The sequence below is a fragment of the Trichomonas vaginalis genome, chromosome V (assembly GCF_026262505.1).
Source record: "Trichomonas vaginalis G3 chromosome V, whole genome shotgun sequence".
In the NCBI taxonomy this organism is placed as follows: domain Eukaryota; phylum Parabasalia; order Trichomonadida; family Trichomonadidae; genus Trichomonas; species Trichomonas vaginalis.
In genome coordinates, this window is record NC_067207.1 from 30,263,776 (window position 1) to 30,290,538 (window position 26,763).

General features: G+C 32.7%; 11 protein-coding genes and 2 pseudogenes across 13 annotated transcripts, besides 2 other annotated features; 2 read left to right on the plus strand and 11 right to left on the minus strand.

Annotated features, from left to right (window-relative positions):
• Window positions 1–1,202: 1,202 nt before the first annotated feature.
• Window positions 1,203–2,733, minus strand: TVAGG3_0429630 (uncharacterized protein; the record flags this gene model as incomplete). Its single annotated transcript, XM_001311296.2, has 1 exon — window positions 1,203–2,387. The coding sequence occupies one exon, from the start codon at window positions 2,385–2,387 to the stop codon at window positions 1,203–1,205; it is 1,185 nt and encodes a 394-aa protein (XP_001311297.1).
• Window positions 2,734–3,060: 327 nt separating this feature from the next.
• TVAGG3_0429640 (thiol-dependent ubiquitin-specific protease protein) lies at window positions 3,061–4,848 on the minus strand (the record flags this gene model as incomplete). The annotated part of the gene is made up of 1 exon (XM_001311295.1): window positions 3,367–4,848. One exon carries the CDS (start codon window positions 4,846–4,848, stop codon window positions 3,367–3,369), a length of 1,482 nt encoding a protein of 493 aa, XP_001311296.1.
• Window positions 4,849–6,217: 1,369 nt separating this feature from the next.
• On the minus strand, window positions 6,218–6,427 carry TVAGG3_0429650 (uncharacterized protein; the record flags this gene model as incomplete). The annotated part of the gene is made up of 1 exon (XM_001311294.1): window positions 6,218–6,427. The coding sequence occupies one exon, from the start codon at window positions 6,425–6,427 to the stop codon at window positions 6,218–6,220; it is 210 nt and encodes a 69-aa protein (XP_001311295.1).
• A 2,104-nt stretch (window positions 6,428–8,531) lies between these two features.
• Window positions 8,532–9,636: a mobile genetic element.
• Window positions 9,637–26,763: part of a mobile genetic element that runs on past the window's edge.
• TVAGG3_0429680 (uncharacterized protein) lies at window positions 9,819–10,145 on the minus strand (the record flags this gene model as incomplete). The annotated part of the gene is made up of 1 exon (XM_001311293.1): window positions 9,819–10,145. The coding sequence occupies one exon, from the start codon at window positions 10,143–10,145 to the stop codon at window positions 9,819–9,821; it is 327 nt and encodes a 108-aa protein (XP_001311294.1).
• Window positions 10,193–10,435, minus strand: TVAGG3_0429690 (uncharacterized protein; the record flags this gene model as incomplete). Its single annotated transcript, XM_001311292.1, has 1 exon — window positions 10,193–10,435. One exon carries the CDS (start codon window positions 10,433–10,435, stop codon window positions 10,193–10,195), a length of 243 nt encoding a protein of 80 aa, XP_001311293.1.
• On the minus strand, window positions 10,724–10,951 carry TVAGG3_0429700 (repellent protein 1 family; the record flags this gene model as incomplete). The annotated part of the gene is made up of 1 exon (XM_001311291.2): window positions 10,724–10,951. The coding sequence occupies one exon, from the start codon at window positions 10,949–10,951 to the stop codon at window positions 10,724–10,726; it is 228 nt and encodes a 75-aa protein (XP_001311292.2).
• TVAGG3_0429710 (uncharacterized protein) lies at window positions 10,982–11,766 on the minus strand (the record flags this gene model as incomplete). Its single annotated transcript, XM_051233738.1, has 1 exon — window positions 10,982–11,766. A coding segment is annotated over one exon (785 nt), but the record flags the coding sequence as incomplete, so codon positions are not given.
• Window positions 13,067–13,321, plus strand: TVAGG3_0429720 (uncharacterized protein; the record flags this gene model as incomplete). The annotated part of the gene is made up of 1 exon (XM_051233739.1): window positions 13,067–13,321. The coding sequence occupies one exon, from the start codon at window positions 13,067–13,069 to the stop codon at window positions 13,319–13,321; it is 255 nt and encodes an 84-aa protein (XP_051103469.1).
• On the plus strand, window positions 13,346–14,193 carry TVAGG3_0429730 (annotated as a pseudogene). Its single transcript has one exon. A coding segment is annotated over exon 1 (848 nt).
• TVAGG3_0429740 lies at window positions 15,137–16,172 on the minus strand (annotated as a pseudogene). The gene has a single exon. A coding segment is annotated over exon 1 (1,036 nt).
• Window positions 20,815–21,729, minus strand: TVAGG3_0429750 (organellar and viral DNA polymerase type B; the record flags this gene model as incomplete). Its single annotated transcript, XM_051233740.1, has 1 exon — window positions 20,815–21,729. One exon carries the CDS (start codon window positions 21,727–21,729, stop codon window positions 20,815–20,817), a length of 915 nt encoding a protein of 304 aa, XP_051103470.1.
• On the minus strand, window positions 22,129–22,779 carry TVAGG3_0429760 (uncharacterized protein; the record flags this gene model as incomplete). The annotated part of the gene is made up of 1 exon (XM_051233741.1): window positions 22,129–22,779. One exon carries the CDS (start codon window positions 22,777–22,779, stop codon window positions 22,129–22,131), a length of 651 nt encoding a protein of 216 aa, XP_051103471.1.
• TVAGG3_0429770 (uncharacterized protein) lies at window positions 24,695–25,295 on the minus strand (the record flags this gene model as incomplete). Its single annotated transcript, XM_051233742.1, has 1 exon — window positions 24,695–25,295. A coding segment is annotated over one exon (601 nt), but the record flags the coding sequence as incomplete, so codon positions are not given.

Genomic DNA, 26,763 nt, shown 5'->3' on the forward strand with positions numbered 1-26,763 from the left:
TATTCAGGATTTAATACTCTACGTTTATATGCTCCTAACTTAGTTCTAAAGGTTTTTCTACAAAATTTAGGAATTCCATCCTCTTTAATGTCATCAATGATTTCCATTTCATTATTTTCAATTTCTTCTTCTCGTTTATGAGGTCTTTGATTATGACTCCATTGATTCCATGAAATTAAATATTCCCTATCATTATATTTATACCTCATTAGCTTATTTTGGCTTTCATATTCATTTAATAATTCACAATCTTCATTTTTAAATTGAAGTTTAACCCATTCAGGATTTAAACAATGTTTAATTAATCGCGGAATATCTGACATCATCTATATATAGCTTCTTTTATAAAAGATAAAAAAATAAATTATTTTAAAATTAATGTTAATTTTTTAAAATGTGTTTAGTATATAATATTTATTACTAATTTATTTAATAATGTCGCGCTTTCTTACGAATTCATGACTTAAAAAACGTAAGAAAAAATTTTTATATCATTTATATATAGAAGATGTGAAAATATACCTTCATCTATATATAGACGTAACAAAAAAAGTCACACAACCCTTCCTATCCTACTACTAAAATATAACTTTCCAAATTGGGAAATAAAAATTATCTGACGTGTTCAAATTTGGTTTTGAGGGAATTTGTAAATGTTATTGTACTCTTTGGTGAGAATTTGAGGTACGACGATGATAAAAATGGCTCAAAAAGATTTTATTGCTTTCGTAATCATTGTAAAATTATCATTAGATTGGCATAAGATCTCGTCAGTAATTTTTGAACATGAAAAATTTGGAAACGTTATGCGATATATATTCAATAGCATAGTTGAGTGCCTCAAACATATATCCATAGAGTACCCGAAATAAGTTGTAGACAGAGGATTTGTTAAAGCCAAATGATTATAAACAAAATAAAGTATCATAATACATTCTTAATTCATGTTTTAGCAAAAATCGTTCAATATCTGTATTTTGTATTACTAATATTTATAGAGGTGAATATAAGGAACTCAAAATTAACAACATGATGAGAACTGAAAATATTTTGAAAAAGAGCAATACCCTAATAATGTTTTTTATTGAATAATTTTGACATAATTTTGAATAGAAAATGATCGTAAAATAGTTTAAAATATTTTGTATAATTTGTATCATAAATAAATTTATCAATTTAATTAACAAACAAAAAACAAAGATTTATAGTGGATCTTTAACAAGCATAGATCGGTAGTGTGAGTTGAATGAACCTTTGACAAGACTTGAATGAAGAGAGCGGAATGCTAAAGGACGTTCTGGTTGATATGTGTATGGACGATGACCAATTGTAGAGATGTAGCCGCCTTTGTTAGAAATATCTCGACTAATTGTGTACTTAGTAGATGATGGACTGCTACCAAGTGATGTGTCATACCAGTTGCCGCCATGACGGTGTTCCTTACTGCGGATAGAGATATTTGATGCATGAGGATGTCGATCGATGTCGTATTTAGTCGATGGAGGAGGAAGAAATGTTGGTTCTGACATACGTTCTGTTTTTGAGAGGAAAAAGCTGTCACCGTGTTTAGTATTTGGTTTGTTGATGATAGGAGTACTGTATTCAAGAGCATCTGGACGCTTGTCAAGAGAACGAAGAACTTCACTAAGTTTAGATATTTTTGGATTATCTTGAACCATAGTCATGGAACGAGAATTCCCAAATTCGTCGGGTAATGTGTATGTGTCGGGAGATGGAGATTTAGATGGTGGATCTTTGAATCGCTCAAAGCCACTAACAAATGGAACTGAACTTTTGTCAAGTTTTTGGATGTCACCAATGCCATCGGTGATAACGGCGTACTTGTCGGGAGCAGGAACACGTGGTGGATCTGAAAAGAGTTTGCGTGGAACGTCACTGAAGAAAACATTAGATTCATTTGATGTTCGGAATTGATGATTTGGAAATCTGTTCTTTGGAAATTGATTGGATTTCTTGGGTGTCCAGTCTGGATGTGTTAAATCACCGTGTAATGGTGTTGGATCTAGTGGATATGGATCTGTTGGATTCAGTTTATGGTAAATTTTCGTTTCTTTAGGAATATGTGTGTAATCTGCTGAGCTTGGTGTTCCTTTGTCGTCTTTTTTCTCTGCTGTTGGTTTGACATATTTAAGAGTTTCGCGTAGAAAAGAAGGCTTTTGTGGATCGTATGCACCTGGGCCTGGTGTTCCTTCTGGATACTTTTTATCCAGTCTGATAATAGATCCGTCTGGTTGTGGAATAAATCCAGTGCAATTTGATGATAAAACACCACCTGTTGCACCTTCATAGACGTATTTAACTGCTGGAGGATGTTTGTCGATATATTTCTGCATTTTATTTAATTCATCTATTGTATAAAGCGCCATTTTTTAATTTTTTTAGGGGTGTGTAAAAAAAATTTTACACGTTATTACGGGAAAGTGACAATGTAAAGATTTTGAAAAAAAAATCAAAATCGGCTATTCCTCATTCATATAGAAAGCTCAAAGTAACCAACAAATTGAATTGCTGAGATTAGCCCCAAATCAAAAATGACGACTAAAAATCAAGATTGAATTACAATAAAAAAAGATATGAGCGTTCTTTCGATGAGTATTTGTTTCATCATGTATGTTCAAATATTTTCATGTATAATAATCTTGATGAAACAACTATTTTATGTGTTTCAATTGATTCTTAAAAAAAGTCGTACTTTGAAGATTCTAATTTTTATAGAAATTCCAATGTTGTTTTTTAATTTTATGCATATTTCTAATAAACTTGTAACCTATTCATCCATTAAACATTCTGGATTCTTCACTGTTGTTCAATATTGATGAGTTTTTTTGGGATTTATAGTACCCCAAATCTGAAAAGTGCTATAAAGTTTTATTCTAGATTATCATAAATTCTCCAGAAAACTAGTTGTAAACCTTCAAAGATCCAAATTTCTTGAGACGAGCGTTCATTCAAATCTTTAGCATTCAATAATATTACACATATGTTGCCAAATTATAAAAAAATCTAATGTAAAAAGAGAATTTTTATTCCAAATACTACTTAATATCTTTCTTTGACAACATCTTCTCTTGCGTACGCCAGAAGGTAAGAATTCACTTGAACTGATTCACTCTCGTTTGCTTTCTTTCCAACCATTGTTACAGTATCATCATTGAATTCATACCATCTGTTTAATGAAGGTCGAATAGTTGCGATGAAATGTCCATCTTCAGCAGAATTTCCTAAGTGAGAAATAATTCCGTAGAGGAAATATTTTGCACCAATATTCAAACAATCTGATATTTTTATTTTCCTTTTTATTTTTTCTGTTTTATCACTCACTGGATTGTATTCCAATCTTCCAATTTATATCAACAAAACTTTAGGAAATGTTTTAATTTTAGTAACTTTAGTAACTTTTCCTTCTTCAGATTCAAAAACATCTGGTTTACTTGTTTGTGCAATTGATTCTTCAATTGTTGCCATAAGAGGTACATCTAGTTTCTCATTATCTATTATGGCTATTGATTGTTCTTTTGTCTTTTTAGTTGTCTGTTCAGTTTGAAAACCAAAAATATTTTTCAGGAAATCTTTTTCATCAGTGTTTTTAAGACAAAGATTAATTTTGTTGAATAAAATACCAAGGAATTCTGTTGCATCATGTTGTTGTGTAACAAATTCATCTGTCCATCCGAATTTCTTAGTTAAATCTGTTGTTGAAACATAGCCAACTTTTGTTTCATCCATTTCTTTGAATAATGATCTCAAACTGACAATTATTTTGTCTCTGCACTTCAAATCATCAATTCCTGAACTAAATGGTAATGAATGATACAAGATCTGTATGAATGCATTGATGTAACATGTCTGACCTTGATTTTCTAACCCTGGATATTTGTTGTTTTTCAAGTCTGGTTTTTTATTATATTGTGCAAGTAATTTTCTTTGTATTTCTGGATTTTCTTCATATGTTGTTGATGGTGTGGAATTTGGAACCATTTTACTCTGATTTGGTTTAGTTTGGCCTGTTCCCCAACTTGATCCAAATGAGGTAGGTGTTAATTCTTTTGTATTTGATGTCTTTGAAGTACTTGATGATTTAGGTTGCTCTGGTGGCTTTGGTTTTGTTGTTTTTTCGGTTGAATTTGAATTTGATTCTGAAAAATTTGATCTTTGAGTTGAATCTGTAAGTTTTGATTGTCCATAGAATGAAGAATTTGTTTCCTTTGTTTTTTGAGTTGCTTCTGGCTTACTTTCTTCAGAAATTGGATTTGATTTTGTAAATTTATCGGTTTCATTTGTAGAATTAGGATAATATGATGTGTAATTTACAGAAGTATTTGATTCTGGTGGTTTATTTGTTGCATTTGGATATGGATATTGATTTTTGTAATTAGTAGCTGAATTCTTTAATACTTCTGGATTTTTCGGAATTTGAGCATTGGGAACCTCATTTGGAGTATTTGAACTCTTTTGAACATGATAATACGAAGGATCATTTTCAATTTCAGAATCTGGTTTTGTAAGACTTGATTTAATATTGTCTATTGTAATTTTAACTGATTTCTCTGGCGTAAATTTGTTGAAACAAATAAAATAAAAATCTTTTTTTGAAAAATCTAATACTTCAGGTACATTTTGTGATTGGTATCCTTCACTGGCTGTGATTGTAAACGTTATCTTTTCTTTCTGATTCTTAATTGGTTCTATCTTAAACTTTAATAGATAATTTGGACTTATTACGACTTTCGTTGATAATTTATATGCGTTATTTGCTAGGTCTATTGGAAATTCTAAATTTTGTCCATTCGGTTTCCAATCAAACACTAAATTCACCATCTTTGTCATGAAAAAAATTGAAATCAGAAAATTTTCCAACACATTTGGAAAATATTTAAAAATAGCCAACAGATTTGTCACAACTATGATTTGTGGTCTGTATTTGTTTCCAATATGCAATAATAGAAAAGGAAATATATACTTATCATATCAGAAATTATTTGATTCTTATGATTTGATAATAAGCAGTATTATTCTTAAGTAATAACTTCTAAATGGATTCCTTAGCCTATTTTTGTTTCAATTCAAAATTTATCCGAAATTTTTTGTTAATTAATTAACAGAAATATATTATGGTATTCTAAATCCTTGATTTATATAGTTGTTTGTCCATCCGATTAAATATTTCAATAATACATGTTCTAATTTAAATTCAGATGATGATAACATGAACATTGAAATGTATGTATTAAAGATAAGCTAAAACGTTCTATATGGATGATTCCTACCTCTGTAAAGAGAATATTATTTAATAATCTATTAAAATATGTGTACACACTTTTTATCAGCTTGGAGCTTCTCAGAAAAAGTGTGAAACATATTTTGAATATGTTTGTTAATCATATTCAACCTTCCCATAAACCAAAATAAATATTCCAAGACAATTAAACTTTTAAAAATGGAGATAAACTTTTTTTGAATGTAAATTGACGACTTTTTTAATGTTTCTGACAGTCTTTATGAATAGATATTGAAAGTTAGTATTAAACAAGTAATTTAATACTATGTCATTATGATATTTGTGATCTCTTAAGGGTTCACTCTAACAATTCGCACACTCAATTTCACTCCAGAAACTAATGTCAATTTGTCAAATTATGGTCTGAAAGTTCTCACAAATTTCTGACATTTTCTCAATTTTTGTCATTCCTAATTTATATTGTTCTTTTCTAAGGTAAAAAGGTAATATTTTTGGCCCAGGAAAAATTTTTATAAATACATATAATGTCCCCCGTTTGTTGCTAAAAAAATCCGCCAGCTAAAAAACGGTTATTTTCCCTCAAAAAATGGCAAATCTGGTAGTTTTGGGTATCGCCCCCATCTAAAATGAGCATTTTTTGACACTCGAGTGTCAAATTCAATGTAATGGCTCAAGAGTGAGGTTGATTCCAGACTTCAATATGAGCATTTGAATCACATATGTGATCCAGTGTTTACCCATATGGTTTTGTCTGGATCTCAAGAAATCTTATCAGATAATTTAGGATTAATTTATTTGAGGATCCCAATAAGTGATAAGAGCATCTTTAAGCTAAACCTAATGCAATCATAATTTAAAAGTTAAAAAAATATTGACAATTATAATAATTTCAATTAAAAGATATTTATTTTAATGATGTTTTAAGTGAGGAATCAATTTTTTGGGAGTCTTTAGATTTTAAGTCTTTTCTTTGCTCATGGAATTAAAATCTGGTTTAGATTCATTCGGTGCCGATGTAACAGGAGCTTGCATAATTTTTTGCGGTTGTGCTTGATTTTGCATTAAGCTTGCCGTTTGTGCTTGATTTTTTTGCTGTGGTGTAACAATTGGAGCCTTTTCTTGCAAAACCATAATGGATGGTTTATCACTTCCATTTTTTTTACCCATTTCAAAAATAATAATTTTACATGTTTTCAAAAAAGTTTGAATATAAAATGAGATGAACAAGGAAGTTTTGGCTATTCTATTATGCTGCGATAGTATGAGCAAAGATGAATAAAAATGATATCAAAAATTGAGAGTTTCTAATTTAAAATGTAGAGTTCATTTTCTCACTTTTTTTCCATAATTTTATTTTTTATATTCATTGGATTTTATTATTATTAATAACAATAAATAATTGAATCTGTGTAAAAATGCTCTAATTTTATCTATATTTTGAAAAATTTGGATTTGCTGGAAATTTTTTTTTAAATGACATATAATTATTCGTTACATGCTGTTAGATTACACACTAGGCTATTGTAAATAGAATGCTGAATAAATTTATGAGCATTTGAGAGTTTTAAAATTCATGCATAAATTTGTTTTTGATCGAATGAAGGATGAAGAAATTTGTGATAATCAAATTGTATTCCTTATTATTACAGATTATAAAAAGTACTGTTTTAATCAAATACAATTAATATTCAAATTTGAAATTTTATTAATATGAAATCCAATACAATTCTCCTCTTTTTGATATTTGGTACATAACATTTAGTTTGGATAGTGATGCCGATTTGGAAGATAATCCAAGATTTTCCAAAATCTAAAAAATGATATTTTCCTTGACGATTATTTTCTTGATTTTTTCATTTTCAAATTTTTTTGGAATTTTTTATCTATCAAAACATCAGATCTTAATCGACGAAAACCTTTGTTTTTAGCTATTTAATCTATAGGCACCAAACACAGGTATTCTGGGAAAATGCAACTTGTAACTTTCACAAATCTCGGGAAGTAATTTTGAATGAATTCGGAAGAAATTGAGAGATGAGGAAGGAAAAAAGGAAGGAAATAAAAAAAAATCAAAATCTTATAATTTAGTTCCTTACATGATTATATGCAAACTTCGTTCAACAAAAAAAATTTGTATAAGGTTTTTTCTCAAATAAAAAATACGTTTGAATTTCTTTTATATATAAATTTGAATAGAAATCATGTAACAAGCAAATCATATTTTCCAGGAAAATAAAAAATTGAATACTCGATAGGATTTTTCTTGGTCGTAAATTGTTCTTTCATCTTAAACATATGCAAAACTTTATCTATCAACGCAATGGAATGACATACAACATGTTTGACTATTTATATATCAAACTTATTCAATACACAATCGTTTGTTAAATCATTATTGGAACAAAGTCTCGTTCATTACGCTTCTGCGTATTGGAAAATGCATAAAATTACATAGATCGGCAATACCATAACTATGGTAAAATGATTCCTGCTTGTTAGCCTTTCAGATACAAAAAAATCTTTATTTTACGATTGAACTAGTATTATTCTGATTAATTATCCAAATATGTTACAGATGTATTCCTTTTTATTCACTATTTTATAGAATTTTACATCCGAGATCAATTTCAATAATAAAGCGCATCAATTCGGCTATATACTTATTCAGATCCTGCTATATTTACTCTTGTGTTTGAATAAACATAATTTTTATTTTACATCATATCTTCCTGAAAATCTTCCCAAACTTAAATAATTTACTTCCGAAATTGAAATTAACTTCCAAATCGGCATCACTAGTTTGGAACTACATATCAGATTTCTTTTCATTTTTACAAAATCGGATTAAAAAAAATTTTTATAAATATTAACCATGTTTGTATATATTTCATTACTAATAAGTATGAGAGTTCTTTACATCTATTCAAAGCGAACTCGGAAATCATTTAATATCACAATGTAAACTATTCAAAATGTCTTCACGGTTTTTATTTGTCTGTAATCTGACTTCGTGAAGCGTTGGATTCAGAAGTATCTTTTCTGTTTTTTGATGTATTATCCGCTATCACGAATATTCAAATATCAACATATTATGCATATATTTCTCATATCAAAGATTTTTGAAATTTTCAGATTTTTTTCGAAACCAATACATATCTTTTCTTATGATATTTAGAAAGCACCTTATGCAATAATTATATGTCACCATTATCAGCCGGAATTAGGTTTTCCGTTCAAAAGTTACGTTTCTGTCACCACCTATAAATCAAGAGGGGGCACAAACTTGCCCAGTGAGGTGAAGTGAAAAGTGACAAGTTTACATGTCAGAAATGTAAAGTGTCAGATTTGAAACAAAAAATGGATTAATTTATTATTATATGATAGAGAGATTTGGTAAGTTACTATCAAATTTGTAAGTAAGGGGGAGAAAAAAAAAGTAAGAAAGAAAAAAAAATTTTAAAAAATAAAAAGCCACTCGCTTCGCTCGCGGTTGACAAAAAGAACAAATTCGAAAAATAATTGTATGAAATTACGAAACTAAGCCACTCGCTTCGCTCGCGGCTTAAGAAAAGAACAGATTCGAAAAATAATTGTACGAAATTACGAAACTAAGCCGGTCGCTTCGCTCGCGGCTTAAGAAAAGAACAGATTCGAAAAAAGATTGTATGAAATTACGAAACTAAGCCGCTTGCTTCGCTCGCGGCTTAAGTAAACAACATATTTCAGATTATCGATACTAAAATTTTTTTATTTTATTACATTTTTTTGCATTTTTTTTAAAGCTTCTTAACTTAAATCATGGAATGTCTCAAAGACAAAAGTAGCATACAGCATGTAAAGCTAAAGAAAGATAATCATAATTAATACCTTAATTTTTAATATTACGCATTTTTAAGTGCAAAATTTAAAAACATTCTAATACAATAGAGCAGTTTCCAAAAGTAGCATACAGCATGCAAAGCTAAAGAAAGATAATCATAATTAATACCTTAATTTTTAATATTACGCATTTTTAAGTGCAAAATTTAAAAACATTCTAATACAATAGAGCAGTTTCCAAAAGTAGCATACAGCATGCAAAGCTAAAGAAAGATAATCATAATTAATACCTTTAAAGTTTAAAATCTTGATTTTTTTTAAAATCAAATATTTATAACTTTAATACATACAGCTTAAACCTTATACTTATTTTCTCTTGTGAGAAAGCAATCTTACAAAGCTAACAATCCTAAAAAATAAAGAATTAAAATTTAATAATTTAATCTAAAATTAAAATCAAAATTAAATAAAATGAGTTCTTTGTAATAATACTTTCAAGGTAGGATATATTTTAGTGGGATCTATTGAGTCATCACTAACAGCATTGAGCAATCTATAGTTAGTATACAAGTCTCGTGTACGGAGGCACTGCGTTCCTCCGTACGCAATACTTGTGAATTTGACACTTTACAAAACCATTAACGTATATTTTACAACACAAACACAAACACCAACTTAACCTTAAATATTTATAAAGCCGCCAACCACTTCACCTCACTACTGTAAAAAATAAACGTTCTCACTTACAAAAGTATTGCAACTCTTCCCATTGCTGTGCTTCACACAATAGTTCATATTCTTCAGTATCGCTGCTGTCGCTCCAATCGTCAGAGTCAAAATCACTGTCAAAATAAATGTTAGTAAGTTTTGACAAAGCTAATGAAACACGCTTACCGTTTGTATCGTATGCTTGTATAAACTTTCCATTCTTCATTCCTTCATAAACGCTCAAACTAACTTTACCCTTTCTCCCTCGTATCTGATAGAATGTATTTTCACGAGGAACAAAGAACAAATTCTTGAACTCATGACCGTTGTAGTTTGTTATCTCAATAGTTTTCGTCATTACATCCAAATAAAAATTTTCAGTAAAAATAAAACTAATGAAATATTTTATTCCTCACTGTCGTCTGCTTTCTCCAACTCTTCTAACTTCTTCCTAAGTTTAGCAATGTTGTCCTCATGAAGTTTAATCTTCCTTAATATACCTTCTTTATCTAATGGTTGCTTTATCTTTCTAAACTGAACTCTACCATCCTTCATAGTATGAATGTAAAAACCTTCTGGAATAGTTCCTGATTTAATGTATTCTACCAAAAACTTTTGTTTCATTGCTTCAGTGACTTTATTTGTCATTTCAATCAAATAAAAATTTTAATATTAAATAAAAATAACGTTATTTTTTCAGTAAGGAAACGCAGGAGTTTTACGATTTATTTGGTGTAGGTTCTGGTTTAAATGTTGGAGTCGGTTTAGGAGTTGACTTTTGAACAGGAGTTTGTACTTCCATAGGTTCAGGAGTCATTGAAGGTTTTGCTTGTGAAGGCGTTGGTTTTGACGTTGGTTTTGGCGAAGGTGTTGGAGTTTGTTTAACTTCAGCTACTTCAGTATTATTTACAACATTTGCTTTATTTCTTTTCAACATCATAACTGCTCTGCTGTAGCTAGCAAACCTAGTGGGAGACCATATCTTATATAAGGACTTGACCAAATGCTATTTTTGACAGGAGCTGGTGGAACACCTAACCTTGGTGAGACTGCTCTTTGCCATTGTGCAGCTCGTAAGAAATATTCAATAGGTGCTCCATAATCGTTTGGTAAAGTTTGTTTCATAGATGGTGAAGGTTCACGAGAGCTTGATGAAGAACTCATTTATAAGCTTTAAAAATAAACGTTCATCCTTTATTCCTCACTGTCGTCCGCGCTAAGTTATAGTCATCTAATCTTATTATGGGGATTCCATTAGCACGCACCTGAATGGCAAAGCAACAATCCCTCATAAATCCAATAAGTGGCTTTGGTACATTTTCAGTTGCTAGTTCAATAGGTCCTTTAACAGACAATTTGTATGTTATTGGAGCAGTAGATGTTTGACCTTGCTGGAAGCAAAAGTCCACTTCTGTTGGAAAACCACATAAGAAATGTGTGTTGTCATAGCTATCCCATTTATGTTCCACACTACCATCATCCACCAATGACCTCATAACATCTTCATTAAATCCAATCATATCATTGTTTGTATTGCAAGCGTTCGCAACCATTTCATAAAATACAGGTCCATATGATTTTTCAGGTTCTGCAGGCATATTTCCATAAGCTCCCATGGAAAGCTGAAGATATTTAAACTTAGGGTTCTCAAAATTAACATAATAGTTGTCTTTCTTTCTAAATAGTGCCCAAATACTTTTAACATTAATAGGCGTATAAGCTGCTGTAAATGTTGCACTTGAACTATCTGTATTCTTTGAGAATGAACCGTCCATAGGAATCCAATCCATAACTTTAACAGGAAAACATAAAGCCTCGTTTGTATAATGTTCTACAAGTTCTGTATAAATGTTAGGGTCTAAAGAGAATGACTTTGGATGAATGAAACATTCATTAAAATCCATCTTTGTTCGAAATAGTTGCTGGGTTACAGTTGTAATAGTAACTGTTCCACTAGCTTCTACTGCCTTCGTTATCATAGTGAATGGTTCATTCCATGGAACAAATTTATTTGTCGGTGGATTTGAATCTGAAGCAAATGCAACTTTAAGAGTTGGATTGAAAGCAATGATATCATTTACAGATATAGATGTGCATTGTAAGGCGTCGCTACTGAACTTTACTTTAAGCTGAATGTTTCCTGCAAAAGCTGGAATAAATCGAATAGCTTCTAATGGAAAATCTTCTAACAGGAATTCTTAAACGAAGCTTAAAATCAAATGATTTTCCTGCTGTAATTGGACCACTAACAATTTGTCCTGTTCTGCATGTTCCCGAATGACTCCATACATCTTCATGTCGAGTCTTTGAGAAAACATCTACTTTCTTTATTTGTTCGGTAGTTTGTGAGTTTGAAGTTATATATGCTTCTTCTCTTGCGTTGTCTTGAGAATATACGATACGACCATTTGCAAGGATTTGATATCCAGCAACTGCATAGAAAGCGTCATCGAAACCAATCCAAAATCCTGGTGGGTTTGTTTTATTGGAACCTGAACCAATTTCTTTATCTACAATAAATTGACCTTCCATTTTATACGTAATGAATGTATTGTAAAGGTCCAACATATTTTCACCAGGAGGTGAGAGATTGAATGTTACCCATGTGTTATCTTTAGCAGTTCCAGGTTGTGATGGAATCTTTGCGTCAGAATATTTTCTATTAGTGTCACCAATTTGAACTGCATTGTCTATGATATCGAAATATGAGCGAATCTGATGAATATGCTCTGCTGGAGTAAATTCGTTTAACTGTTCGTTCTGCATGTATTTACTTCAGATAAAAATATCTATTTACTTCATTATTCTCACTCTTCTTCTTGGCATTCGTGGTGGAAGTTGTTTCTTGACATTTTCAATGAACTGTACATTCTCTTTTGTCTCAACTTCTTTCACTGGTGGTCAGGTTCTTTGACTCGGTTTTTTTCAATGAAATTCACGAACTTTGCAATAAGCTCTTGGTTCGTTATTGAAAGTACATCTGGCTTCTTTTCTTCTGGTTCTTGGTGGCTCAGTTTGAACAGAAGGTTTTATATGGGCTTCGCCCTCGGTGCCATGCACCTTAATGTTGTCGCTTTCTGCATTCGCTAATGGAACCTTTCTTTTTCTTACGTATATTTTACCATCTTTACTCTGACTTACGTAATAGAAAGGATGTTGTATTCCTCTTGCGTCATTTAATATAATAGACTCTCGCTCTGATTTTGACAAGCTCATTTTACATCGGTTAAAGTTTTAATTTTATTTTTTATCTGCAGTCAAATGACTCAGACAAGTCATATGGACAAGACCCAAGGGGTCATAGATGTTGAAGCATTGAAGAAAGAAATTCGCGAGCAAATTTTATCCGAACTGAAGGAACAAAAACAAGAACAAAAGCCAGAGAGACCAAAGAGAAAACTTAGTGAAAAACAACTTGCTGCATTAGCTGCTGGAAGACAAAAGAACCCACGTTTGCTGGCGAAGAAAGCTAGAGAAGAAGCAAAAGCAAAGGAAGAACAAAAAGCTAAAGAAGCTGAAGCAAAGAAAGAGTAAATGGTTTATTTTTATCCGAATTAAATGTATAGACAAATACCTTTAACTGTTGCGTTCAGTAGTGAAAACCCTGACGTCAAAATAAAGGGGAACAGAGTAACGTTTAAGTTTCCAACAGACTGGATTGTGAACATAAATGAAGAGAAGTACATTGGCATAACATCTATGTATATAACACGTGCTTTCAGAAAGGTTGACTTTATACTTCAAGTCGAGATAGAAAATGACGAACAGTCTTTAAGCGCCCAAAACATTCACATATACAAATACTTTAAAGACGATACAACATTGTTGCAATGTATGATTTCATTTAATGAGATGTTCGAGAAAAAGTTCAACATTGAAGTACAAACTTTACAGCCTTTACGTGAGTTTCTTGCACAACTGAAGAAGAAGGTAGTCAGCCACAACTTATAGACTTTCATTATGAATTTAATGAAAATGAAGATGGAACTCATGACTGTCAGTTTGTTATATATTCACCATTCAATGAAGTAGCTAAAGAGAAAGAAAATCCATTACGTATAAGGTTTCAAATCTCTGAACCCAATGAAGACTTCAAGAATGTTTTCAATTATGATGCAATGCTTCCGAGGAAAAATGAATTTTCAAAGATTGTAACACCTGGCATTTGGGATAGAAAGCAAGCTATATTATATTCAAACTTAAGTAAGGGAGTTGAAAATGAGTTCATTGGTCATACAAGAACTTCACCACTTCCTAACCCTAAATACTATAAATTAACTGGCTTCAATCGTGAGTTTTGGATAGACATGTTCTCCACTCATGACCATAACTGCCCAGTGTTCTTACCTCCAGACCATAAGGACTGTCTCTACATTGAAGCACAACTCTTAAACTCTACCATCGCAGTATTGTAAATGACCACATGGGCTTCGCCTTGCCGCTAGCGGCTTATTTTTATCACGAATGACCTCATTGCTGACAAAAATAAATGACCTTATTATTTTTCTCATTCATGACCTCAGAACTTAAGCTTTCTTATGAATGAAGTCTTAGTCTGAATAGAAAAGTTAAACTTTTCAGCAAAGCAAGGACTAGAAGACTTACATAAGTCAAATCCAATCTCTTGACCATCATGAAGTGCTTTGTAAAGTTTCATAACACTGAACTCAGAGTCTTTGTCAAATTTTCCTTGCGGAACCATTAAACCTTTATCTTCATTGTAATAGCATTGTATAGCTTCAGGAAACATTTCATTAGCTGTTAAAGCAAACGTCTTGTTTCACCTTTGCACTGCAGGAATGCAACTTCATTTAAATCGTTAGTGAGTAAGTCTATGTAAGTCTTCTTTCCACAAAATATTGACTTGTATGCTAAACTTTGTTTTCCAGGTGTTATTTCTGCGAAGTCACTATGAAACTGACCAAGGTTTTTACCAATGAGAACTCTTCCATAACGTTTCTCAAACTCTTCAGCTAAACGAGGGATATCTTCATTGTAGAGATGCATACTGTCGGTATCGCTATAAAAGATGTCCATTCCTAAGTCTTCAGCAGTACAGAATACTTCACACATTATTCTCTTCGACATAGATAGAATATTAACACCAAGTGGACAGAAGTTAAAGTGTCTGCAAATGCTTTTCGTTAGCTTGAAAATAGTTTTATCTGAACCATCCAAACCTTCGAACTTCACTATATGGTTGTAGTTTCTGATGGCATATCTTATAGCATCTTTGTCATTTACTATGGTTATTTTTGACTCAATAGGAGATAGAATAGTTTTGCCATAAATACTGTTCAGAATGAGCTTTATATTTTCTTGCAAAGGATTTCCTTCTTTCTTATACTTTAACCTTAACTCAAACAACTTCTTTACTTCATCTCTTATTCTAATATCTCTGTTTCCATCGTAATAGTATCCTTGCAACACTTCACATTTGACACCTTGATATTTTATGAGGTCTTGTAATGTTATATGGTCAACATACATTAAACAGCAAGTGTTTGAACTTCTGGGAACGTTAAGTTCTGGATTTAGTTCAGGGTCACAAACTATTAAAGGAAAGTGTCTATGTATTCCAATCTCTGTTATCTTAATGAGAACAAAGAAGCCAGACATAAACTTTTCACCAATGGGTTCCTTTTGGTCGTCGTTGAATAAATGTCTCATGAGATACTCTGTGCTTAACATCTCATCCTTCAATACTTTTGGAATTCCTTCTAAAGTATAAAGTCTTGCTATAGCGGATGGATATAATGAAACAGCGTCGAAGTCAGCAATGAGTTTCTTTTCGCTCTTTTGTTTCATGTTATCTGACACACATACATCTTCCACCTTGAATGCATCTCGAAATAAATTCTCTTGGTTTATTTGAGAGGTCATAAAGATTTCCATTCGGGAAGTATACTCTGTTCTCAAATAATTTGTTAGCAATTGAACAAATACTAACGTAGTCATAAACGTTTAAATCAAATTCTTTCAATATGTCATTGCGGAACTTAACAAAACCTTCTCTTAAAATTCTTACATCTTGTTTGCAATAAAATGTGCTATATTTTTCTAAGTCGAAGTGGTTTTCATCTATTCTGCAACCTTTGATGGAATCTATGTTTTTCATAAATGTATCTGCATCCTGGATAAACTTACATGCTTCAGAAATGACACCAGTTCTGTTGTCATTTGCTAACAAAACACTGCTGTAGTAGTTGTATGGAAATACTTCTTTCGGTCCTGTTTGTAAGTTAAACATAGCAGGAAATAGTTTAAGCTTCTTATTTATAACACTGTAAGAGTCTTTTATAATAATTGCCCTTCCTTTATATAAGCCAGTTATTTGCATTGTTCGTGAACCTTTAATGATGGGAGTTCCTTTCACTTCTGTCATGTGTCTTAAGATGAAGTTTATATCATAACTGAGGTTATGGAAATATATTAAACTCTTGTCAGGAAGTCGTTCCAAAAATTCTGTTGCACAGTTCTGACCCCAAATGCTTTCACTCACTGAACCATCTTCACTGTCATAACAGATGTTAAAAGCTTTATGAAAGCCATCCGTACTACACTCAAAGTCAGCAAAGAAAACGTGCTCAGGAATGAACTTGCACTTATTTTTATTTACTTCTTTTGACTCGGCTTTCTTCTTCAGTTGTACACAATACTTTGGAGCATATGTCAAATCTTTAAATGGTGCAAGGTTCTGTTTATATAAGTCAGTCGTATATGTGAAAAGTTCTCCATAAGAAATAGGTTCGAAATATTTGCACTCCCACAATGTTTTCATAACATCCCATAGCGGTGTAGTTCTATCCATGCGAACTACATATTTATCTTCTCTCTTTGTATAAATCTTCATCTGTTTCTCAATGTTCATTCCACCACACTCCTTCAAGATTTCTATATAGTTGCGAATGAAATATGTTGTCATTGGAAGTCTTTCATTTAGCATGTAGTGGTCTTCAACAAGAAGTAAGTCAATAGTTCGAACAGTTTTACATTCTTTTGGTATGTATCTCTTTATTTCATTATGTCTTGAGTCATTGAAGTAACCAATGGTAACATTAAATGCTATACCTGTTGCGTCAGAATTTCTTGTACTTTAACTTTGAGGAAAGTCTCTAACACGAATGACTTCTCTCATGTGGTCAATAGTTTCTTCATTTACTCAGCCTGAATGCAAGCATAAACGAAACAATTGTCCTCTGTCATAAGTGTTGCAGTTCTTTTTGTTCAGTTCATTGAAGATTTGGTAGCGTTCAAGATTTATAGGTAATGTGCAAAGATACTTCCAGAACTGACCGCTTCTCTTCTTATAAAACTTCTTTTCACCAAGGATTTCATTCCGAAGTCATCTATATCTGTTTATCTCCTGTTTGTTTAAGTCTGTTCAATAATCTTTCTGTCTTTCTGTCAGTGTGCTTTCATCTCTATATGGTCGCTTCTGTGGCTTTCCTTCTTAACATCTGACATCGTTAAGCCTTCATATTCAGTTAAATCATACATCTTTATTTCAGTAAGATTCTTTATGTTTGTCAAGAAGAAGTCATAGTGCATTTCAACAATACCTGCGGCATTTGCTTCTATCTCTGATATAAAGTTCTCCTTCAAGAGCTGATGTAGTAATGTTCCAATATTATTGAGGTTTAACGTAGACATTCATACTTTCACCAAGTTTATAACATACCATCCATCTTTGTTGGGAGTTTATTTAATCTTCTCTAAGAGTCTCATGAAAACCTTACCGAAATGTTTGTGTAAGTAGTCTCTGTTTGGTTCATCTAAAGCTTCGATGTTAAAGTCAATGAGTCTATTGCCTGACTTCACATTTCTCTTCCTATTCTCTTCATCTTTCTTTAACCATCTCTCACCTTCTTTTGGTTTGTCGTCAATGGAACGAATGACATTATTAGCTTTGCGAACTTGTTCTATAGCACTTTTAAACATCTCTCTTCTCTGTTGTTTCAGTGTGTGTCTCTCTTTCGTGTTTCACCAACGTTTGAGTTCGTAAGTTCAAACATCTTTGACGAACATCATGCGAAAGAGCTTTACGAGTATGACCAACGTTTGCATTTGTTATGTCAAACATTTCTCTTCTACTTCATGAGGTACTGAACGTCTATGATATAAGTCAATAGCAACGTCCATTTAAAGGAAATGCTCTTGCATTTATGAACTCATGAATTCTATCATAAGTTATTTCACCATTGTAGTCATTGAGGATGTCAGCGAGTGATTTTTTGTTTGTCGCGTATGTTTTGCAACATCTATGTTAGCTTCTGTAAGAAGTTGTTTTATTTCCGAGTGTTCTAACTTAGACAACTTCCGATAACATCTTTAGTAGGAAATAAAAAAATTTCTTAGAAAAAAATTAGCTTAGATTTTTTAAGGCTAGTTTTAAAATATTTCGAACTTTTTATTATAATGAAACACATGCAAGATTGCAAGTTCTTTTCATACAATGCTCTCGCTACTGCCATCAAGAATGAGTTCAATGGTGCTTCAAACGTCAATGTTATTCTTTAACAAGAAGTTTGTGAAAGAATCTAAGTTCGGTCAGTATGTCAGACCATTAGCTATTGTCATTGACCGCAAACGTTATACTTCACAAGAGTTAGCAGTAGTTTTGAAACAAAAGAGTTTTTCTTCGTGAATGTCAAAGATACTCATTATACTGTTATAAAGAACTCTAACATTGACTTCTTCAGTATTGCTATGAATCTTTTTCGAACAGAAAGAATATAAGAAGGGTGAAACAAATGTGAAATATTATCCTTCATCTCTGAAGACAATAACGAACAAAGATGTTATACAGAAATTCTTACCAAAGGTTGAAGAAGCTTCTATTGACATTGACGAAGGAAGTGAAATGGTTGAAGAAATTGACCCTGACGTCATTTAAGCAAAAATATATTTTTGGTTAGTCTTCATATCGACATTTTAACAACACTTAAATGGTAAAAAAAAATAAACTTGACGAAGTGAAGATTTGCACTTCGTCGATTATGATCGACATGGAGCGTTTTGTTTTTATCATGGTTTTCTCCACTATGTTCTAACGTGCCCCGACGAGATTTTTTTTCATTCTTCCTCTTGAAGTTGTCGAAATATTCTGTTATCTTTTCTTTCAGTAATGTTAAGTCTTCTTTGAATGTAAGTATTGTGCAACCTTTGATGTCATAGTGTGTTTGAGGTAACGTATCTTGAACTATTTGTTTCACATCTTCATTCGGTGTCATTGAAATCGGTAAGTTTTCACGATAGAACCAGTTTCTGTCAGATTTTTTATATTTTAGCTAAGTCATAAAAGCTCTTGTTGTTTCTTCTGACTAAATGCAACATAACCATATCTTTATCTTCTTCTTTCTCCAACTCTTCAGTATATATCATATACTTATAACTCTTTTCCTTTCCTTTTGGTACTGAACGTGGTATTCTTTTCTGTATGCTTTTGTCTTTGGATTCAATGACTTCATCTTTTGCATGAAGTTTCTTTTCCATATCTTCGCGTTCTTGTCTGTGAAGTTCGTCAAGAAGTTTACAAACATACCATGAATAGCGAGCTGAAGCCCATTTGTGCCACATTATTTACGAGAAGTCTATGAACATAATATCCTCTCAAACCGTTTGGCAATTTTTCACGGTTTTCATAGAGTTTTGGCGACTGGATTTTTACCTACTCGCTGTTCTTCACTGTTTTCAGAAAAAAGTATGTCTCGCTGTGCTTCGCTTAAGAGTTCAATGGTGCTTTGGTTCCTAAACCAGTCTTTAGGAAGCTTAGTGTCTGGAGCAAAACAAACGCGTCAAAATACTTTGCATCTGGTACATATCGTCTTTGACCGAACGAATGAGTCTCAATTGTTTGTTATACTGTATGTATTCATATTCTTCATTAATGGCTTCATGAACGATAGCAGTTGTTGTGTTCTCTGTTGTTGACATATCTGTCTTTATATTCCGGATAAAAAAATATTTATAAAAAACTAACTTTATTTTCTGACTTTCACAAAGACCAAAAATAAACGCTTTACATGTATTTTTCAGCAACTTCGTCAAATAATTTTATAGCTTTTATCTATCTCATCTACTTCAAACGTTTCTTTACCTTTCATGGGAGCACCATACCTTTTCTCAAACTTTTCAAGTTAGTTCTGTTTCAGCAGCTCTCATATCGTTAACAAACACAACCTTGACTCTATTGACTATACTGTCATATTCTTTGAGTTATATTAATGTTCTTCCTATCTTATATCTTTTTGTATTGAAGTCCTTCGGTTTCTGAACGATGTAAAGTAAGCCTTCACTGCAACGTTCCGTATCGAATGAACCATATGTTATGAAGTTATATCCAACAACTGGGTCTAACCATAACAAAACTATTGGTATAAGACTTTTGTCTATAAGATATGCTGTAGTTCCATAGAATCTTACCGATATCATAAGCTCAGGATTTCTTGTCAAAATTTTCTGAGTAGAAGCAATTCTAACCCAGTCGTGGGATGTTTTCTTTCCAGATGGAGATATAATGTCTGACAAAGAATATTTGTTGTATTTCTTTGAGTATCTTACGTTTAAATCACCTATTCTAACCACTTTGGTGTTATTGTCTATCTTTTTAACTGTTTCAAACTCAATGTTTGTCATTTCTGTTCTTACATACAAAATAAAAAAAAATAAAAAAATAAAACTAACTTTATTTTTTCTATCTTAAGGAAACTCATGATTTTCATAGAGTTTTGGCGACTAAGTTTTCTTACGTACTCGCTGTTCTTCATGATTTTCGTACGGAATCTCTACCCTCGGTTTTCCTCGGGTAGCAAACATATGAGGAAATTCATGAAATTTGGTCATTTTTCAGCAAAAATAAAGTTTAGGGTAGAAGGTTAGATCTAACCTGTTTTCTAACCTGTTTTCTAACATGATCTAAAACACACAAAACTCATGAAATTTGGTCATTTTTCAGCAAAAATAAAGTTTAGGTGAAGAGGTGAGATCTCACCCGTTTTTTCACCTGTTTTTTCACCTCAGTTATTTTATAAGCGTTTTACATGAATTGTACGATGTATATTTGAAATCCTAAACAGTTTTGTAGCTTCTATTTCTTCTGTCAGTATGTCAAAAGTTTTAACTATGCCGAAAGTCTCTTTATACTTCTTCTTGACGTCAGATAGAAGGAAATCTTCTGCTGTTGGATAGTTTTTGTTCAGAAATGTCAACATGTCCATTTTATCTTCTGCTGGCTTTTCTGCTTCTTTCTTTAAGTCAGCATAGTCGTTTCTCATACGTTCTATCTCTTTGACGGAGTAGTTATATTTTCTTATTGCTGCTTTACATTTAGAACATTGCGGGTTCATTTTTGCGTTATATTCTGAAACCTTACCTGCTAGAACAACCAAGGCGTCAATGGTTTTCTTTAAATCTGAAGCAGTTGGTTTTATCTGTTCATTCCATACCTTACCTCTTCTATCTTTATCTCTTATCTGCCATACACATTTTGCAACTAACGAAACAAAGTTGTCGTAGGTCTTAAACTCCCCAGATTTATATATGTCAGAAACATTTTTATATACCATGTCGCAATCTTTGTCCATAACCTTATGGTTGCAATGAAATCCTAGAAACTCATAGTTTACCTTTCGTATGAACTTCTTTATTTCTACTGAGTCAGTTGCTTTGACTTCAATTTCGTCGAATTCAGGAATAGTTAGTTTTTGTTGCTGAATTTCAGGTAGTTTAGGCAAATGGTCAATAATGTCCTGCATTTCATAAAGATACTGTTCATTTGTTTCATCTTTCGCACTACAGTCTAAATTACTTGTTAACAGTTCTTGCTTTATCTTCTGGATTTCTGTTTCAAAAGTATATGAAGAAGGAATGAAGCTTTTCATCTCTACTAACATAGATGTTGGGTTCATAACTAACGAGTTTGGTGCTGTTGTTGCTAACATGTTCTTACAATAAAAATAAAAAATATTTTTTTAAAAAAACTAACTTTATTTTTTATTTCGGGAAAATTCATGAAAATTCAAGAGGGTAGAAATGAGGGTAGAAAAGAGGTTAGATCTAACCTTCTACCCTAAATTATATTTTTGCTGAATTCATGAGTTTTGGTTGAAAGAATACGGTGGAGCCAAAAGTGGCTCGACCTCAAAACAAGCATTTTGTGAAGAATAATACAAAATTCAACGGGTGAGAAAAGAGGTGAGAAAACAGGTGAGATCTCACCTTCTACCCTAAACATTATTTTTGTGCTATGTTTTCTGTATAAAATTCATGACAAATTCAAGAGGTGAAAAAAGAGGTGAAAAAACAGGTGAGATCTCACCTCTTCACCTAAACATTATTTTTCAATACTTTTTCAGCACTTTTCCGTAGTTATATATGAAAGACAATTCGAGATAAAAGTCATAGTACAATGGAATAATATGTTGCACACCATTTGTTGTGAACCAAACTTGAAAGTCAGAGAAACTGTTACTAGGTGGTTCGTAGAATTTAGAAGCAAAGTCATAAAAGTCCTTACCAATACATAGAAAACTATTGTTGCTTGAACTGAAACTTGCATGACACATAACATTTTGAGGGTCAAACACGTTTCTATAAACTGTCAAATCTGCTGGTGGAAGTATAAATTGAAATGGACCATCTGGTGGTAATGGTTCGTTCTGGTTTAGTAACCGAAGAAATTGTGCCCAAGAACGTTTGTCTACTTCCCAAAATAAAAACTCTGTATCTCTTGGAGGGTTAATTTCAATCTTTTGAAATGAAACGGTGGAGTTCATCTTGTCATATTCTAGTTTCAGATAGTATGTTCCATTTAGTAAAGAGTCGTATTTTTCTTGAAATTCCCAATAATATTTGTTCATTTGAGTTTGAAAGTCATTTAGAGTTTTCTCAAGACTTTCGTCTGAACGAACTGTAAAGATTCTCATTTCGTCAAATTTGTCTATTAGACCACCAGAACCTTTATACTGCCCATGAAAATATACTGCGAACATAAATGCGTTAGTTCTATTTGAAAACAAAACTCTTCTAAATCCTATTGCCTTTGCATCTGAAGGACTTTGAAGCCAACGAATTGGATAGTCAAACCTGTATATTCGGGATGAAATTTCTTCATCTGATATTGTCCTACCAGCATTTGTAAAGATATAGTCTAACGGTTTTGTATCTGCTACTTTTGTTCTTTGTTTTTCAACCTGAAGCATTTAATATATGTAAAAATATATTGTTTTAAAATGGTATGCCATATAGCTTCTTGAATTTGTTAAGAAGTATTTTGAACGTATTTTCCATCTGTATCTCTAGTGTTTACATAAGCAAACTCAGCGTACAGTTCAAATAAAATTTAAAAATGTCACTTTTTTGAAAAACGTTTTTACTTCATGCAATGTTTTATTTCTGTGCCGTCTTCAAGTATGCCCCAGTACTTACGCTTGGAGAGGACATGAACTTCGGAAAATACCTTATCTAGCTTAAAACAGCCCATCTTTTCACCGACCATTCCCATTTCAATGAGTTTGTTGTATCCTTCTTCGTTCGTCATGAGTGCGTCAATGTTCTCATAGTAAACCACAACTTTCGATTTGACTTCGGAGAAGAATTTGTTGTAGTTGTCAAGGACTGCCTTTGCGAACTGAGGGTAAGACCAATGTTCGACAATAGGTTTTAATGTGGTTACTAAGCCACTTTGACCTTGAGTGAATTCGTACTTCAAAACAAAAGGAGAAAACCTTTCAACAAAGTTGTCGACCTTCTCATAATGTTTACTCTTCATCTCTTGAGGTTTTTTAATGGAATATCCCCATGTCGAATTCATAAGCAATTTGAGTGTCATTGCAAGTTTGGGGTTTGAAGCTTTCCTAATATCATACAGTTGTTGTATGACTTTTCCAACTGTATAGTTCCTTCCCGGGAACTCACCATCTTCGTTTGGAATTCCAGTCGGAATATATTGGACAAACCTCATGTATGCAGCGTTAAGGTCGACATAGTATATTTTTTCGTTTGAGTCGAACTTGTCGCAACCAATTGGTCCAGTTTGTGGAAATTCAAGTGAGTCTCTTATCTTCTGAGAAACTTCTCCTGTTATCTCATAAACATCGTCGAAGCAACCTGTTTCATATAAAACCTTCTGACCTAACTCAGATGCTCTCCAATACAATTTGACGTCAATTGGATGTCTCAATGGAAGTTTGCTTATAGCATCTTGAAGTTCTTGCAACCTCATTGGAAGTTCTTCTGGTTCAGGTTGGTATCCGAACAATCCAACTCCTTGTGGAATTGTGTACTTCTTTTGTACTAGAACTTTGTCTGGAACAACTTTTGGTCTTGCTAACAGTGAAAAGTTTGTTTCGTCTTTTGGTACAAAAGTTTCTGTCAGCTTGTCATCTGGAATTGGTTCCAACAAACCTTTCTCGAAAAAATGTTTACAGCTCTGACAATGTTGCACTTGCCTTTTCCGAACAATGGGTTTGTAAGACTTTCGTTCAACATGAAGTGGTTGTGGACAATTACAATCTTCAACCATGGTAAATTGAACTCAACAACATAGTCGTCATGTGAAGAACCTTTAGCTGTAGGTATGTTGACTCGGATATTGACATTTGCCAACGGTGCAATTTTTGCCAATTGACCTCTGAGAATGTACCTTGTTTCACACATGACTCAAGATACTTCATCTTCTCTTCTGTAACAAGACCAGAGTTCCTGAGACATGTGAGAATACAAGGTTCATTGACAATTGTTTCAATTGAATTGTAAATTCCATACCTTGTCAAGTCAATGTCAGACTTATTTATGAACGGGAAGTATCCAGCATGTTGTCTGACTGCTTGAGGGTTAGGTTGGTACCATTCGAACTTGACACTTGCAATTCTTCAATTGCATTCAAAATGTCTGAGTCGGAGTCAACCATTTGTTCTCTCTTTGTAGTCTTGAAAGCGTCAAGAAGCATTGCAGCTGTTGTGACATTGCCATGTGCATAGTAAATGTGACCATCCAAATCTGTTATGGTCAATCTGAGATTGTATCCTTTCTTATTTCCATCTTGAATTGCAGCAAGTACTCCCATGAAGCCTTCTTTGTTCTTTCCTTCGTCAAAGTTTACTGTAAAGGTTCGACCAGATGTAATTTGACTTCTAACTTCACGATACTTTTCATATGCATATCTTGTTCTTTCCATGGGAGCATGACCATCCTCTGCACTACCTTTTTTCCTTCTCAAAGGATGCAATTGTTCGTCATGTTTCCAGTAGAATCTGGCAAAGCCGTCGTGTCCTTCAACTTGAGGTTCACTAACATCGAAAGGCATGTCCATAAGACGTTCTTCTTCTAACCTCTCTAGTCTGTTTGGATAATTTGCACGTGCTGTTTCCAAATCCATTTCGTAGCGAAGACCAGACAATTTGTCATAGACTTTTATGGGTCTTCCCTTCCTATATTTAAACTTCTTCGAAACTCTCCAACCATATCTTTGTAACTCTGCTTTTATTCTAGCAGATTTTCTATCCATTCTATATGGGGGCATTTTTATAAAAAGAAAAAAAATATTTTTTCTTTACTTTACATAACCGCCTGCTGCCATAAGTCTTTGACGCCAACCCATACCAGCTAATGAAGGTTGACTTGGTTTAGTTTCCAAACTAAACTTTGGTTTTGGTTTATCTTCAGTTTTTTTTTTTTTCTCTTCTATCGGTTTTTCGTCACTTTTCGGTTTCTCTGACTTTACTTCACTTGTAGGAACAGTTGTTGTCGTCAACATCTTCAATAAATATCATATGCCATTTGTTTTTGTTTTCCTTTCAACTTTTTGTGTTTGTTGTAAAGTTTAGAATATTTCGACTCTAAGTCAATGAGATGTTCTATAATGAACTGTTGGTCAGTGAAGTAAACTTTTCCATCTGTTGTCTCGAAAGCTCCTTCAGACTTCAATATTTTATTTGTGAGAGTCTGTTTCTTTTTTGAGATACTTGCCGTTCCATTTTTATGAAAAGTGACTTTGTAGTTAGGGTTTGTATTTCCAGACCTGGCACTTTCTATTATTGAATTTTTCTCTTCATCTGTAAGTTCTTTGACAGGTTTTGACAATGGTTCTGAACTTTTTGTTTGTGGTGTCAAATCTACCGTTTCAACTTCTTCGGTCATTTCATCTCAGTAAAAAATTTTAGTTTGGTTTGTTTTCAACTGGTTGTTTAGGTTTTTTAAGTCGGTCTAAAACTTCCTGAGGTATAGGAAGAACTTGACAAACACGTTGTGTAACTGCTGGAAGCCGACAAATCCATCTTGAACTTATTTGTCTCAATGCTGTATTGTTCATTTCATCTCAGTAAAAAACTTTACATTCCCCACGTTTGAGGCGGTTGAGGTTGGTTATTGCTTACCCATTGTTGTGCATGGTTATATCCTCTGTTAAAGAATCTTTCACCTTGGTCCATATAGTGTCCTGCTTGGTTATAGTAGTCATTTGCTTTGTTATAATAGTTTCCTGCTTGTCTTCCTACATTGTCCATCCATCCTTGAACTTTTCCTCTTGTTTCAGGATTTGGAATAAGATTTGTTGCATCTCGTGCTACATCCCAACCTTTCTGTACAGTTTGTATAATAGGTTGTGCTTTCTCTTTAAGTATACCTAATGTACTCAAAATCTTCCTTCCAACTCCAAATACACCTCTGGCTATTGTTCCCACTGCGGGTAAAAAATCTAGATGCAACTCCTGCTAATGCGCCAAATAAACCCATTTCTTATAGGATAAAAAATGACGAATCCAAACAAGGACCCCTATGTTTCTAAAGCGACAAAGAAAGCACTCATGGTAAAAATCTTTAGTTCAACACCAAATGCTTGGTTTATGGATATCTTGGAAAACATTCCGAGAGTTAGAACAGATGGACCACCATACTGGCTAATATTTGTCGGTCAAAACACAAGATACTGTGAAGCCATACCATTATGGTCCAAAAATATTTTAGATGTGAAAACT